This window comes from Chelonoidis abingdonii, chromosome 8 (genome assembly GCF_003597395.2).
Source record: "Chelonoidis abingdonii isolate Lonesome George chromosome 8, CheloAbing_2.0, whole genome shotgun sequence".
Classification (NCBI taxonomy): Eukaryota; Metazoa; Chordata; order Testudines; family Testudinidae; genus Chelonoidis; species Chelonoidis abingdonii.
In genome coordinates, this window is record NC_133776.1 from 100,728,194 (window position 1) to 100,740,308 (window position 12,115).

Genomic DNA, 12,115 nt, shown 5'->3' on the forward strand with positions numbered 1-12,115 from the left:
CTGAGTATATTGGAAGCCTGTTATCAGGTCACCCATCAGCCTTCTTGTCTCAAGATTAAATGGTTTTCTAAACCTTTCAACATTTTGTTGCTCTCCTCTGAACTCTTTCCAGTTTGTCCACATTTTTCCTAAACTGTGGTGCCCAGAATTGGACCCAGTACTCCAGCTGGGCCTCACCAGTGCCAAGTAGAATGGGACAATTACCTCCTGTGTCTTACATACAACACTCCTGTTAATACACCCCAGAATCATATTTGCCTTTTTTGCATCTGCATCACATTGGCCACTCCTATTCGGCCTGTGGTCCACTATAACCCCCAGATCCCTTTCGGCAGTACTACCACCTAGACAGTTACACCACATTCTGTAGTTTTGCATTTGATTTTTCCTTCTTAAGTGAAGTACTTTGCACTTGTAGTTATTGAATTTCATCTTGTTGATTTCAGACCAGTTTACAGAGCTACAGGATTTTTCACACTGAGGTCATGGTTCTGGGGCCTCATCATGCCTGTGACTGTAGAGTTCACACTTAACACTATAGCTAGCTATTCATGTCATTTTTCTAATATCTCTTGCTATCTTTGTGGTAAGCCATGATCTTACAGTAGTTCAGAGGAGAAAGGTCCTTTTTTTTTCTCTCACATATTGTAATTAATCTGATTTAATTAAAATGGGGAGGAGACTTCAGGCAAGAGACTTAAATTTTACAGACACTTAACATCAGCACTGGAATGGGTTACTTAGGGAGCTGGTGGAATCTCCTTCCTTAGAAGTTTTTAAGGACAGGCTTGACGAAGCCCTGGCTGGGATGATTTAGTTGGGGATTGGTCCTGCTTGAGCAGGAGGTTGGACTAGATGACCTCCTGAGGTCCCTTCCAACCCTGATATTCTATGATTCTATGTGAAGGAAACAGCTTTCACAATCTCATCAGGTATTTCTCGACTTTAGTCTTACTGGACACTTCGTGGACACTGGAACCGCCCAAAATCTTAAACCCTGGACCTAAGTTGTCTCCGACCTGCTTCCTCCGCTCAGACCATCAGCAGCTTTAGGTTACAAAGAGGTAATCTTGGATACATGCAGCGTATTGGCCTTTCATAGAAATCTTTAACGTTTGTGCACAGAGTTGTTTTGCATGATTATAGTAGAAAGGAGTAGGTTTAATGACCTTTAACGAAGATAGGTGTTTAAATTAAAGTTTCCACAAAATAAAGCCTGATCTTGCAAACACTTATGCAAATACTTAACTTCAGCATGTAAGTCCCACAAAATCAATGGAACTGATTTCGTGATTTAAGTTAAGTGCATATGTTTTGCAGGACTGAAAGTTAATATTTTCCACTGATTCCAGTCCTGCAGTCTTTAGGCAAAACTCCATCTGAGAGTTTTACGTACCTGAGGACCTCAGGACTGAGTTTAACACAGAGAGTTGTGGGAAGGAAAACATGGTTACTTACCTTGTAACTCTTGTTCTTCGAGATGTGTTGCTCATATCCATTCCAGTAGGTGTACGCGCCGCGCGTGCACGTTCGTCGGAAACTTTTACCCTAGCAACTCAGCGGCCGGCAGGTCGCCCCCTAGAGTGGCGCCGCTATGGCGGGTGATATATACCCCTGCCGGCCCGCCCGCTCCTCAGTTCCTTCTTGCCGTTCTCCGACAGTGGGGAAGGAGGGCGGGTGTGGAATGGATATGAGCAACACATCTCGAAGAACAAGAGTTACAAGGTAAGTAACCATGTTTTCTTCTTCGAGTGCTTGCTCATATCCATTCCAGTAGGTGATTCCCAAGCCTTACCTAGGCATGGGGTCGGAGTGAGAGTCACAGTGCGCAACACAGCAGAACCGAAGGCCGATCATCCTGGACTGCTGGACCAGGGCATAATGCTAGTAAAACGTGTGCACGGAGGACCAGGTCGCCGCTCTGCAGATTTCCTGGATGGGAACTCGTGCGAGGAACGCTACCGACGATGCCTGGGCTCTCGTAGAGTGTGCAGTTATACGCCCCGAAGGGAGATGCGCGAGGTCGTAACATGTTCTTATGCAGGACGTTACACACGAGGAGATCCTCTGTGAGGAGCTGGCAGCCCTTGAGCCGCTCAGCTATTGCGACAAAGAGCTGAGTGGACTTGCGGAACGGCTTAGTTCTATCTATATAAACGAGGCGAGCGCCCTGCGCACGTCTAGGCAATGTAATGTTGTTCTCTACGAGATGAATGAGGTTTAGGAAGAAGACGGGAAGGAATATGTCCTAGTTAACGTGTAAGGCTGAACAATTTTTGGGAAGGGGAGGAATGCCGGGTGCGCCTCAGTTGCACCTGTGTCTCCGATGGCTAAGACCGTGTATGGAGGGTCCACGACGAGTGCGCGCAGCTCTGATACGCGGCCTAGCGGATGTGATGGCCACCAGGAACGCCGTTTTTCCAGGACAAATGGAGGAGGGAGCATGTAGCCACGTTCAACGGGGGGAACATGAGGGGGGGGACAAGACAACACACGACGTTAAAGATCCCAGGAGGGGCTGGAATGACGGACTTGAGGGTAAAGGCGCTCCGCCCTTTTTGAGGAATCTACGTGACCAGTGGGTGCGAAAAGGCGGAATGGCCATCGGCCCCGTGGTGGAAAGTGGAGATGGCCGCCAAGTGAACCCGGAGCGAAGCTATAGCCAGGCCTTGTTGTTTGAGCGACCATAGGTAATCAAGACGATCGGGGATGGAAACATTGGCAGGGTGGAAAGCGCTTTTCCGCACACCAGCACGTAAAACGCTCCACTTGGCTACGTTACGTCGTCCTCGTGGAGGGCTTTTCGACTGCCGAGAAGTACTTGCCTCACTGGGGAAGAGCAGTGCAATTCGGACCCAGTTAGCCACGCAGGAGCCACGCCGTAGAGGTGAAGGGACTGAAGGTCCGGGTGACAAAGCCGGCCGTGGGTCCTGCGTAGATCAGGTCCAGGTGAAGAGGCAGGGAACAGGGTCCACTACCGACAGCGTCCAGAGAGCAGATAGTACCAATGCTGACGTGGCCATGCCGGGGCGATGAGAATCAAGCGGGCCCTTGTCCCTGCGCGCCTTCAGAAGGGACCTTGAGGATTAATGGGAACGGAGGGAGGCATAAAAAAGGGTTGCGTTCCCCACGGAATCAGGAAGGCATCCGCTACCGAGTCCCCGCTCGCGGGCCTTGGAATGAGCAGAACAGCGGGACACTTCCTGTTCGTGCGAGATAGCCAAAAAGATACCATGTGGGGATGCCCCACTTGCGGAAAAGCAGTAAGGGCTACGTCTGGGCGAAGGACCATTCGTGGGAGACTGAACGACGACTTGAGCATGGTCCGCCAGGTATTGCGCGCCCCGGGGAGAAAGGAAGCGATTAGGTGGGACTGAGTGGGCTATGCAAATTCCCACAACATTATTGGCCCTCCCGACAGAGAAGAGGAGATCTCGTCCCGCCCTGCTTGTTTGACATAGTATTACCGCTGTGGTGTGTCTATGAAAACTGATACACAGCGCCTTGGATCTGCGATGGAAGCTTTGACAAGCAAGGCGGACCGCTCTCTCAATTCCCGGACGTTGATATGGAAGCAAGATTTGGGAGGAGACCATCGACCCTGCGTCCTCAACGGCCCTATGTGGGCTCCCCATCCCAAGTCCGATGCGTCCGTAGTGAGGGGACATCGAGGGCTGAGGAGGATAGAATGGGCGCCCGCGCATGACGACGGACTCCTCCAGGCCACCATGGAGGGAGCAGAGTATGTCGTGTGGGACCTGTGACGCACGGTATTCCGCAATGACCGAACTGGCTTGCGCAGCTGAGATGCAGCCACAACTGCAGATAGGTCTGAGTCGTTAGGCCTGGCGTGCTGCGTCACGAAAGTGCAGGCCGCCATGTGGCCCAAGAGTTGTGAGGCAGTGTGCCGAGTAGAAGTTAGAGGTGCTTGCCTGCAACCTCCGGATGATGTCCGACAAAAGCTTGGGAATCGGGGACAAGGGAAGTGGCCGTGCAGTGTTAGAGTCTAGGACGGCGCCGATAAATTCTATCCATCTGGGTAGGGACAGAATGGACTCTCTACATTTCAGCATCAGCCTAGGTTTGCAAAAAGGCGGCTGATCATGCGGACGTGGGAGAGCACCTGCCTTCTGCTGACGGTCCTCGGGATGAGTCCAGTCGTCGAGGTAGGGGAATATATGCACCCGCTGCGACGTAAGGAAGCGACGACTACGGCCATGCACTTCGTGAACACTCTCGGGGGCCGCCGAGAGGCCGACGGGAGGACTGTGTGGTGAAACTGCATTAATGACGGGCGGGGGCGGAGCTGCCTATTGAGAAAGGCGCAAGTGAACCTCCGATGGGGCGGGGACAGATAGAGCGAATATGAAAATAGGCGTCTTGCATTGTCGGAGAGGCGGAACGTACCAGGTCTCAAGGATCTAGGGGATGGGATGATAGGTCCCCAAGGGAAAACCATGCGGAATTTTCAACTTCAGTTACATATTTGTTGAGGTCCGCGGATGTTCGAGGATGCGGACGGAGAATACTCCCTTGGCCGGTTGGTAGAATCAAAAATAAAGTAGCGGGAGATAGACCCCTCTGCCCTCTTCTCGTTTTGCGGAACTTCCTGAATGGCACCTTTGTCGCAGGAGCAGCTATGCACCTCCCGGAGGAGGATCTGCTCGTTGAGAGGGGTTCCCTGAAGATGGGAGGAGGGAGGTGGGGCGGAAGGCGGGCAGTACGAGGCAAACTTGACAGGTGGTTATCCAAACAACGCAGCGTGCGGAGGACCCAACTGATCTGAAGTGAAGCCAGGCGCCACGCAGGGAGGAAGTTAGGAGAGACGGTCGGAGAAGGGTGGAGAGGGGTTCATGGATGGAAACTTGGTACATCGCCCCGTCGAGCGTATTTTCAAAATGATGGACTTCGAGCGGAAGGAAGGCCTTGGTTAGGGTCCTTGGCCTTGACGCCCCCTTGCATTACCAGACTGTCTGGCGCCTGCCAGTTCTTAGGTTGCAGGCGCCTGAAAGAATCTTGTTCTTCTGGTCTGGGCGGGTGGCGAAAGGCCTACGCTGTTGTGGTGTAGTCTGCGGGCGGAAAGGGTGCGTACAAGCGGTGTCTTAGGTGAGAGAAGACGAGCGCGTAATACTATACGTGACTAATCTGACCGGAGAGCTTGCCTGCTATCGTAGTATTAAGGATGGTGAACCCGGCTGTTATCCCTTTTAGGCTTTGCAAGCCGCGGGCCTCGGCTCCGCTTTGAGTATCCTCTAGTGAAGAACCAGGCTGCCTGGCCATTCTCACATGACTGAGAGATCATCACTGGCATAGGACTGATGGCCTTTGAGCTATCCCGGAGTGTGAAGGCACAGAGAGACCTGCAGCGCAGGTAGATGAGCGACTGACATCGGTGGAACACCGGCAGGCTGGTACAAGTGATGGGTTCTGGCGGCCGTGGGAGGGTTCTCACGGCCGTCGTCCTCTAGTGTCGTTGCTGACCGGTGCAAAGACGCGACGGTGCTGGCGGTTGCAACTTTCTTCCCTTTCGTTCCAGAAAGTGGGTGTGTACGAAGACCATGCCTGCTGACCGAGCTGCTCGTTGCCCGGAGAGGTGAGGTCTCTAATCTATTTGGAAGATTGGTACTCAGCGAGTCGTCTTGACCGGAGAGTGGTATGTTAGACAGGAGTAGTATGGCGGAGTGAGTTAGAATCAGCTTGTCTTGTTGCTATACGTGAATACTCCGCTGCTGACAATAGGCGTGGCCGCGCAGAGGTTAGAGGCCTTTGCGGCCCAGCTAGGTTACAGAGGATGCCTGCTTCTTGCGGTCCGAGTGTCAGAACTATAGTGGGAGTTCGGAGAACGTTGGACGCTGTTTTCCTTCAGGCTCCCATGTGGACCGTGTTCACGTCTAAGTATCTGGCGAAATGATTTCCAACAACGCACTTCTTGAATACCAGAGAGAAGTTGAGCTTCCCACTGATCTTCTGGTCATATAACTGGGCTGGAAAGTATATATTACGACTCATGATCATAATGATCTTTAGATCAGATGGGGACAACCATTGTATTTGCGTTTTCTACTCGCCTCCGCGGCCAAGTGGAGGCTGAACGGATGGCACGGTTGGGGAAAAACTCGTGCTGCAAACTGGGCCAAGATGGTGTTGAGACATGTTCGCTCTACGCATATACCTCTGTTTTTAATGGGCACGTGAGCTTAGGGTGGCGTAGAGCAAGGGAGCATAGTAGCTTGCATGGTGTGGGTGGATCAAGATGCTGCTTGGGAGGTATACTGCAGCACAGTTTCAGGTCACCCTCAACTCAGAGTACCTTCTTCGGCGCTGCATTGATTTGGACAAAATGTCTGTCGTAGGCGCCACTCGCCTGAGGAGATCTTTGGTGAGCCCTCAACATCTCTAGGGGGGCTGTTAGTGACGCCATGTGATGTCGTGTTCCCGGAGTCATACTGCTTCATGCCTTAGTGTTGAGTTGAGGCGCCATATGTGAAGTGGTAGACAGCGCTCCATTACCAGCCCTGGAATCACAACCCTCGAAGCACAGAAGAAGCTGATGGGTGGTTACCATCAGGCGCGAGTCTCCGCTTGAGGGCTGGCGCGAGAGGTGTTGACCTCGTGCCTCGCCAAGGTGCTGTCGCACCATGCCAGGGGTATTTCCGCAGCAGCGAATGATGGGATCGGACCGCCTTCCTCAGGGGATGGTGGGGGCCGTTGACGCTGCAGCCTCTGGAGCCCTCCGTTCTTGGGGTTCAGGTGCACGTTGCTTTGGGATAGAGCGAGCACCCTGGGCTTGAGTGGGTATGGCCACAGGGGTGGAGCGTTCCTCGCAGCGGCCCGCTGTGCGGTGTGTGAGTGCCCTGGGTCAGTCGCGCGTGCAGCCTATTCTGGAAATATAGGTGCTCAGCGCTCTCGGTCTAGGTACTCAGCCATAGACGACTTAAACGTCTGTGTTTCATAGTCCCTCCCAGATGTCTTGCGACCCCTGGCGCGCGCACATTGGTGCTGGATAGTGGCCCTCTTGATTACATTGGACGTTGCGATCATCAGGGGAGCGATAATTTCCCCACGCGGCGCCTTGTATGGCGCACAATACTGAACACCCATCCGGCCAGGGTGTGCGCGGCAGATGTCCGGTGCCTGGAATTCTCAGTGGCTCTGGGTGCTGGGAGGCCCGCTGGGACCGGACTCTGCAGACCGGCGCGGTTGCCGGGAGGTATCCGGACGGAAGAGGACCTGCTGTTGTGATTGTTCAGCTGGGTGGGGTCAGGACTGGTGGACCCTCGTCCCCCAAGGGTCTCAGTGCTGGCTCCAGGCCCAAGCCCAAATGTGGTTAGTGCATCACCTTTTTGTGTTGACGCAGGGCCTCGTTGTGTGTACGACCCACAGCCTTAAGGGTTGGGCTCTCGGATTGGCACGCTGCCCGGGCTGGTAATGGCGGTCTAGGCTCATAGGACCCGCTATTCCTCTTCTGGCACGACGTCGACTGCAAGCGGAGGCATGATGCCTGGATTATCTCGGCCTGGCGCTTCAGATGGGCATGTGCTACTCACGCCCGTGGCCCGTTGCCGCGGGGAGTTACGAAATCAACCGACGTGTGAGGTGTTGTCCGTCGACAGCTGAAGATGCCCGAGGCGGGGGTGCCAGTGTAGATCCGATGAGATCTTGACCTTGGTAGACCGCACTGGTGAGAACTGCCGCTACGAGGAGAAGCCCTCTCCATCGATGACTCTCCTCTCAGATAACAGTGGCCTGTTCGAGTAGCGGCCGCATCCGGCTTAATTCGTACACTAGGATCATATGGAAGCGGCGCCACTGAGGTTACGGAGTGGTATTGCTCGGCGGAAGTTTTCGAGGCGTCCCTGGCCAGAGCTTACTATGTGGTGAGTGCTCCTACATAAGGTCGCTTTGTGTAATGCATATCGCACCCAGCAAGCGGGCCGGGCGCGCGAAGTGGGGGTGTGGCAGCTCAGTTTGCGTGGCAGAGTCACTGAGGCCATATTTTGAGAGTCCCTTCAATTGGCCTGTTACGAGTGAGAAGTGACGTCAGGGGTGCGTGAAACGCGCAAGGTCGGTATGTGTGGAGTGTGTGCCCAGACTTGGCATGTGTTGCGGGGAGCTGGAGGATCGGGTCTTCTGATGCTCAGTCGTTCACCAGTGCCCTTCGTGGACTCGAGCGGAACGTCAGCGATACCCCTTGCACAGCCAGCACGTGGCGGCGCGGTGCAGGGGTGCCCCCTTACGGGGCCGCTTAGCCGGGTGTGATGGACGTAGAGGGCCTGCTCGCGGGAAGCCGGTGCCGGAGAAGGTCCGTGCCTGGTGCGTCTCGTGGATGCCAGAGGGGCTTCAGTGCCGGGCTACAGGCGCTGCCGCACACATCCGCGTGCTTTCGCCTGTGCAGCGCCGTGCTGTCCACATGGCTGACCTCCTCTTTGAGATAGACCGAGCTCTCCCCTGCCATTACCATGAGGAAGCTTCGGGTCCGTGAGAGGCGCTGGTCTCGCTCTTCCATATATGCAACTGTTTCGGGAACAGATCCAACGCATTACTTCACAAAATGGCGCAGGCAACTCTGTATGGCCTGCCTGGCAACCCTGGCTTTTGTATGCGTAATCCTTCCCCCAGGCACTTTCATTTGCAGGTTGGGCGTCCCGATGTGCGGGGGATTTCCACTGTTGCCCGAGTTTGTATCAGGCTCCCTCAGTCTTACTCTCAAACTGCGCTCGAGCACGGGCCTTGGTAAACCTGTCCAGCCGGACCTGCAAGTGGTAGCACATCGGCCCCGTGCCAGCGCGACCCGCCAGGTTAAGTGTTGCGCGGGAATATGAGGCAATTGAAGTCCTTCGCTGTATGCTGATAACTGAAGCCCTCACTTAAACTATATGTTGATGTTACAGACATTTCTCGAAATAACCCTCCATGATCATCAGCTAATCTCACAGTTCTACTGGACTGACATACACCTAAAGTTTGCTCTGAAGAGGTAGCTTGGAAACGTGCGTTCATAACTAACGTAGGCCTCAGAGGATACCAATTTTAGGTAGAGAGACTATTGGCGTGAGTGTGACACTGGCGAAGGTGTAGCGAGCTATGTGAGCCAGACCTGCCTCCTGGCTAGTTTTCTACTCAATTAGCCGAGAGACCGCAGTGGAGTCGAGTGTTGGAGTAGAAGGACTGAGGAGCGCGTTGGCGACTGTGGCGTCGGGCAGGGAGGGAGGTATATATGAGCCTGGCCATGTCGCGCTCTCAGAGGTATCGCACTCGTAGGCGGCCAGCGATTTCCTCTTGCGCCTGGCTCCCGCTCGTTTGAGGTATTGCTAGGGTCCTCAAAGTTCCGCATCACTCTCGTCCCTTCTTTTCCCTTCCTCTCGCGTTCGCTTGCCACACGTCTGCCCCCGGCCCTGAACTATTTATCCTTCCCAAATCCCCACCCAGTTCCGCCTCTCCCTGGCCTCCCCCCCGACCCCCGAGCGGCCAAAACAGTTTGTTGGTTGGCAGCCAGGCGGGAAGTGCTGAAGAAGTAGGCGGTAGGAGCCGGGAAAATGCACGCGCTGGAGGGGGAGAAGAAGGTGTGTGAGCGAGTAGGGGAACTTGGCTGTCGGTGGGTGCGCAGAGCACCCACTAATTTTTCCTGTGGACCTATGTTCCAAGATTTAATCCTCTCTCTCTCTCCCTCTTTCTCCTTAAGTAGCATCAATAAATGTTACAGTCATCTGGATGTTATCGCCGACATTCGAACGAGATTTGTGGGGGACAAGGTCCATTGAAGTGCTGCTGACAGAGAGCTAATCAAAGCTTACCAGGCGATGTGGCAGTTGACATCGCTCTGAGTGGTCACAAGGGTCTGATAAGCTGGACCTGGAGGAATACCGGGGTTAGTGGAATAGACTGATCCCTTGGGGCTTCAGGACTGAGAGGTCCTGTCCCTTCAGAGACTATAGTAGTGTGTCTGCCTGTCTTCCTCCCTTCTAGCTACCATCTAGTCCATGTTCACCCATCGCTTCTGAAGGCAATCATGCCATTTGTTCTGAGCTGGCGGGTTTCTGACCGTGCAGTGTGGTCTAACAACAATACCAGTGAAGTTCTCAAACGTATATGATCAGTGACCCCTATCTTTGTGTCTAGTAGTAATTATGCCCTCTCCCTCCCACACAAGTACATATAGAGATAAAAAATAAACCAGCCTGCAACTCACTAAATATTGAAAACAGTGAGGCATTGATCAGACAGACCCAGTGATCCTTGTAATAAGAACAAAAGCAAAACTGTGATTGTCGTTTACAACTAACGTGCCACTGCTTTCCTAGCAAACGGGATTTAACGTACAGAGATGGCAATGACTTTGTATAATGCTAGGCAAGCTGAACAGAGAAATCCACCAAAATGCACAGCATCATCCTAGGACCTTGATATGTCTGGAGGAACTCAGCTTTTGCTAGTTATTCATTGCTGTGGGTTAAAATGTGTGCAGTAAGGTGTTTTTTCCCTAAAGCATCTTGCACCTCCCCAGAATACATTCCCCCCTCGTGCACAGTTTGAGAACCTCTGGTCTAGACAGGATGAAAGTGTAGGTATTTTGTGTGTGTAATACTGTGCCCCGGGGACACTCAGCAGCAGGAACTGAACCTGTGATTTCAGGATTTAACACACATGAACCTCTACTGCCTGAGCTAAAAGACCTGCTCTGTAAAGCCAAGGCTACAGCAAAACTACTCCACTCCCATGGCTCTGTCTGCACGGCCCTTGGGGTGAGACTGCCAACACATGTAGCCATACCCATGCTAGCTCTGAACTAGCTAGCTCGGGTGCCAATAGCAGTGATGCCACTGCAGCATGGCTAGCTGCCCCCAAGTACACACCCAGGCTCCCTTAGGGGCTGTATTTGACAAACTAGTCTGTGCATAGCCTGTGCTGCCATGGCCTAGCTGCTAGAATGGACTATAAAGGATAGAAATCTGGCTAGATTCGTCGGGCTCAATGGGTAGTGATTAATGGCTCCATGTCTAGTTGGCAGTCCGGTTTCAAGCGGAGTGCCCCAAAGGGTCGGTCCTAGGGCCGGTTTTTGTTCAATATCTTCATTAATGATCTGGAGGATGGCGTGGATTGTACCCCTCAGCAAGTTTGCAAGATGGGAGTTTGCACATGGGAGGAGTGATAGATATGCTGGAGGGTGTAGGGATAGGATACACAGGGACCTAGACAAATAGGAGAATTGGGCCAAAAAAGAAATCTGATGAGGTTTCAGCAAGGACAAGTGCGAGTCCTGCACTTAGGGCGGAAGAATTCCATGCACTGCTACAGACTAGGGACCGAATGCTAGGCAGCAAGTTCTGGAGAAAAGGACCTAGAGCAGAGGCAGGCAAACTTTTTGGCCTAAGGGCCATATTCAGGTTTCCAGAATTGTATGGGAGGGCCGGTTAGGGGAGGCTGTGCCTCCCCAAACAGCCAGGCATGGCCTGGCCAACGCCTCCTATTCGACACCCCCTGCCTCTCGCCTCTGCCAGCCCCCCCGGGGACTCCTGCCCCATCCAACCCTCTGTTCTCTGTCCCGACAGCCCCCCCAGGACTCCTGTCCCATCCACCCCCCCATGCTCCCAGTCCCCTGACTGCCCCCAGATTCCCCGCTCCGACTGCCCCCCGCCACCCTATCCAACCCTCCTCTCATTCCTGACTGCCCCCCTCGGATCCCTGCCCCATGTTCCCTGCCCTCTGACCACCATGACCCTATCCACACCCCTGTCCCCTGACCACCACCCCGAACTCCCCTGCCCCATTACCATGCTCCCTGGAGCACCGGTGGCTGGCGGCGCTACAGCTGTGCTGCCCAGAGCACTAGGACAGGCTGCCATGCCATCGCACAGCACAGAGCACCGGGTCAGGCCGCGTCTCTGCAGCTGCACTTCCCCAGGAGCTCTCGAGCCCGCTGACCAGAGCATTGAACCACCAATGGGTATGTGTTGTCACAGGAGATTTAGGAAGAAACAGGCCATGGGATGAACTGTATTGCAAATGACTCTACAATAAGCCACCTTGTACCCACCACCATACTGATCAGTGCTCACAAGTCTCCTACGTGTGGAACGGTATAGATATGAATGTTGGAGTTCATCGTTGAGTATAT

General features: G+C 53.6%; 1 protein-coding gene across 1 annotated transcript in view; it reads left to right on the plus strand.

Annotated features, from left to right (window-relative positions):
* Nucleotides 1-12,115, plus strand: part of ARHGEF6 (Rac/Cdc42 guanine nucleotide exchange factor 6) — an 85,501-nt gene that overhangs the window by 49,051 nt on the left and 24,335 nt on the right. The window contains 3 exon segments of the mRNA XM_032773193.2: nucleotides 933-998; nucleotides 1,000-1,024; nucleotides 1,026-1,064. Of these exon segments, the coding sequence (XP_032629084.1) occupies nucleotides 933-998; nucleotides 1,000-1,024; nucleotides 1,026-1,064 (130 nt within the window).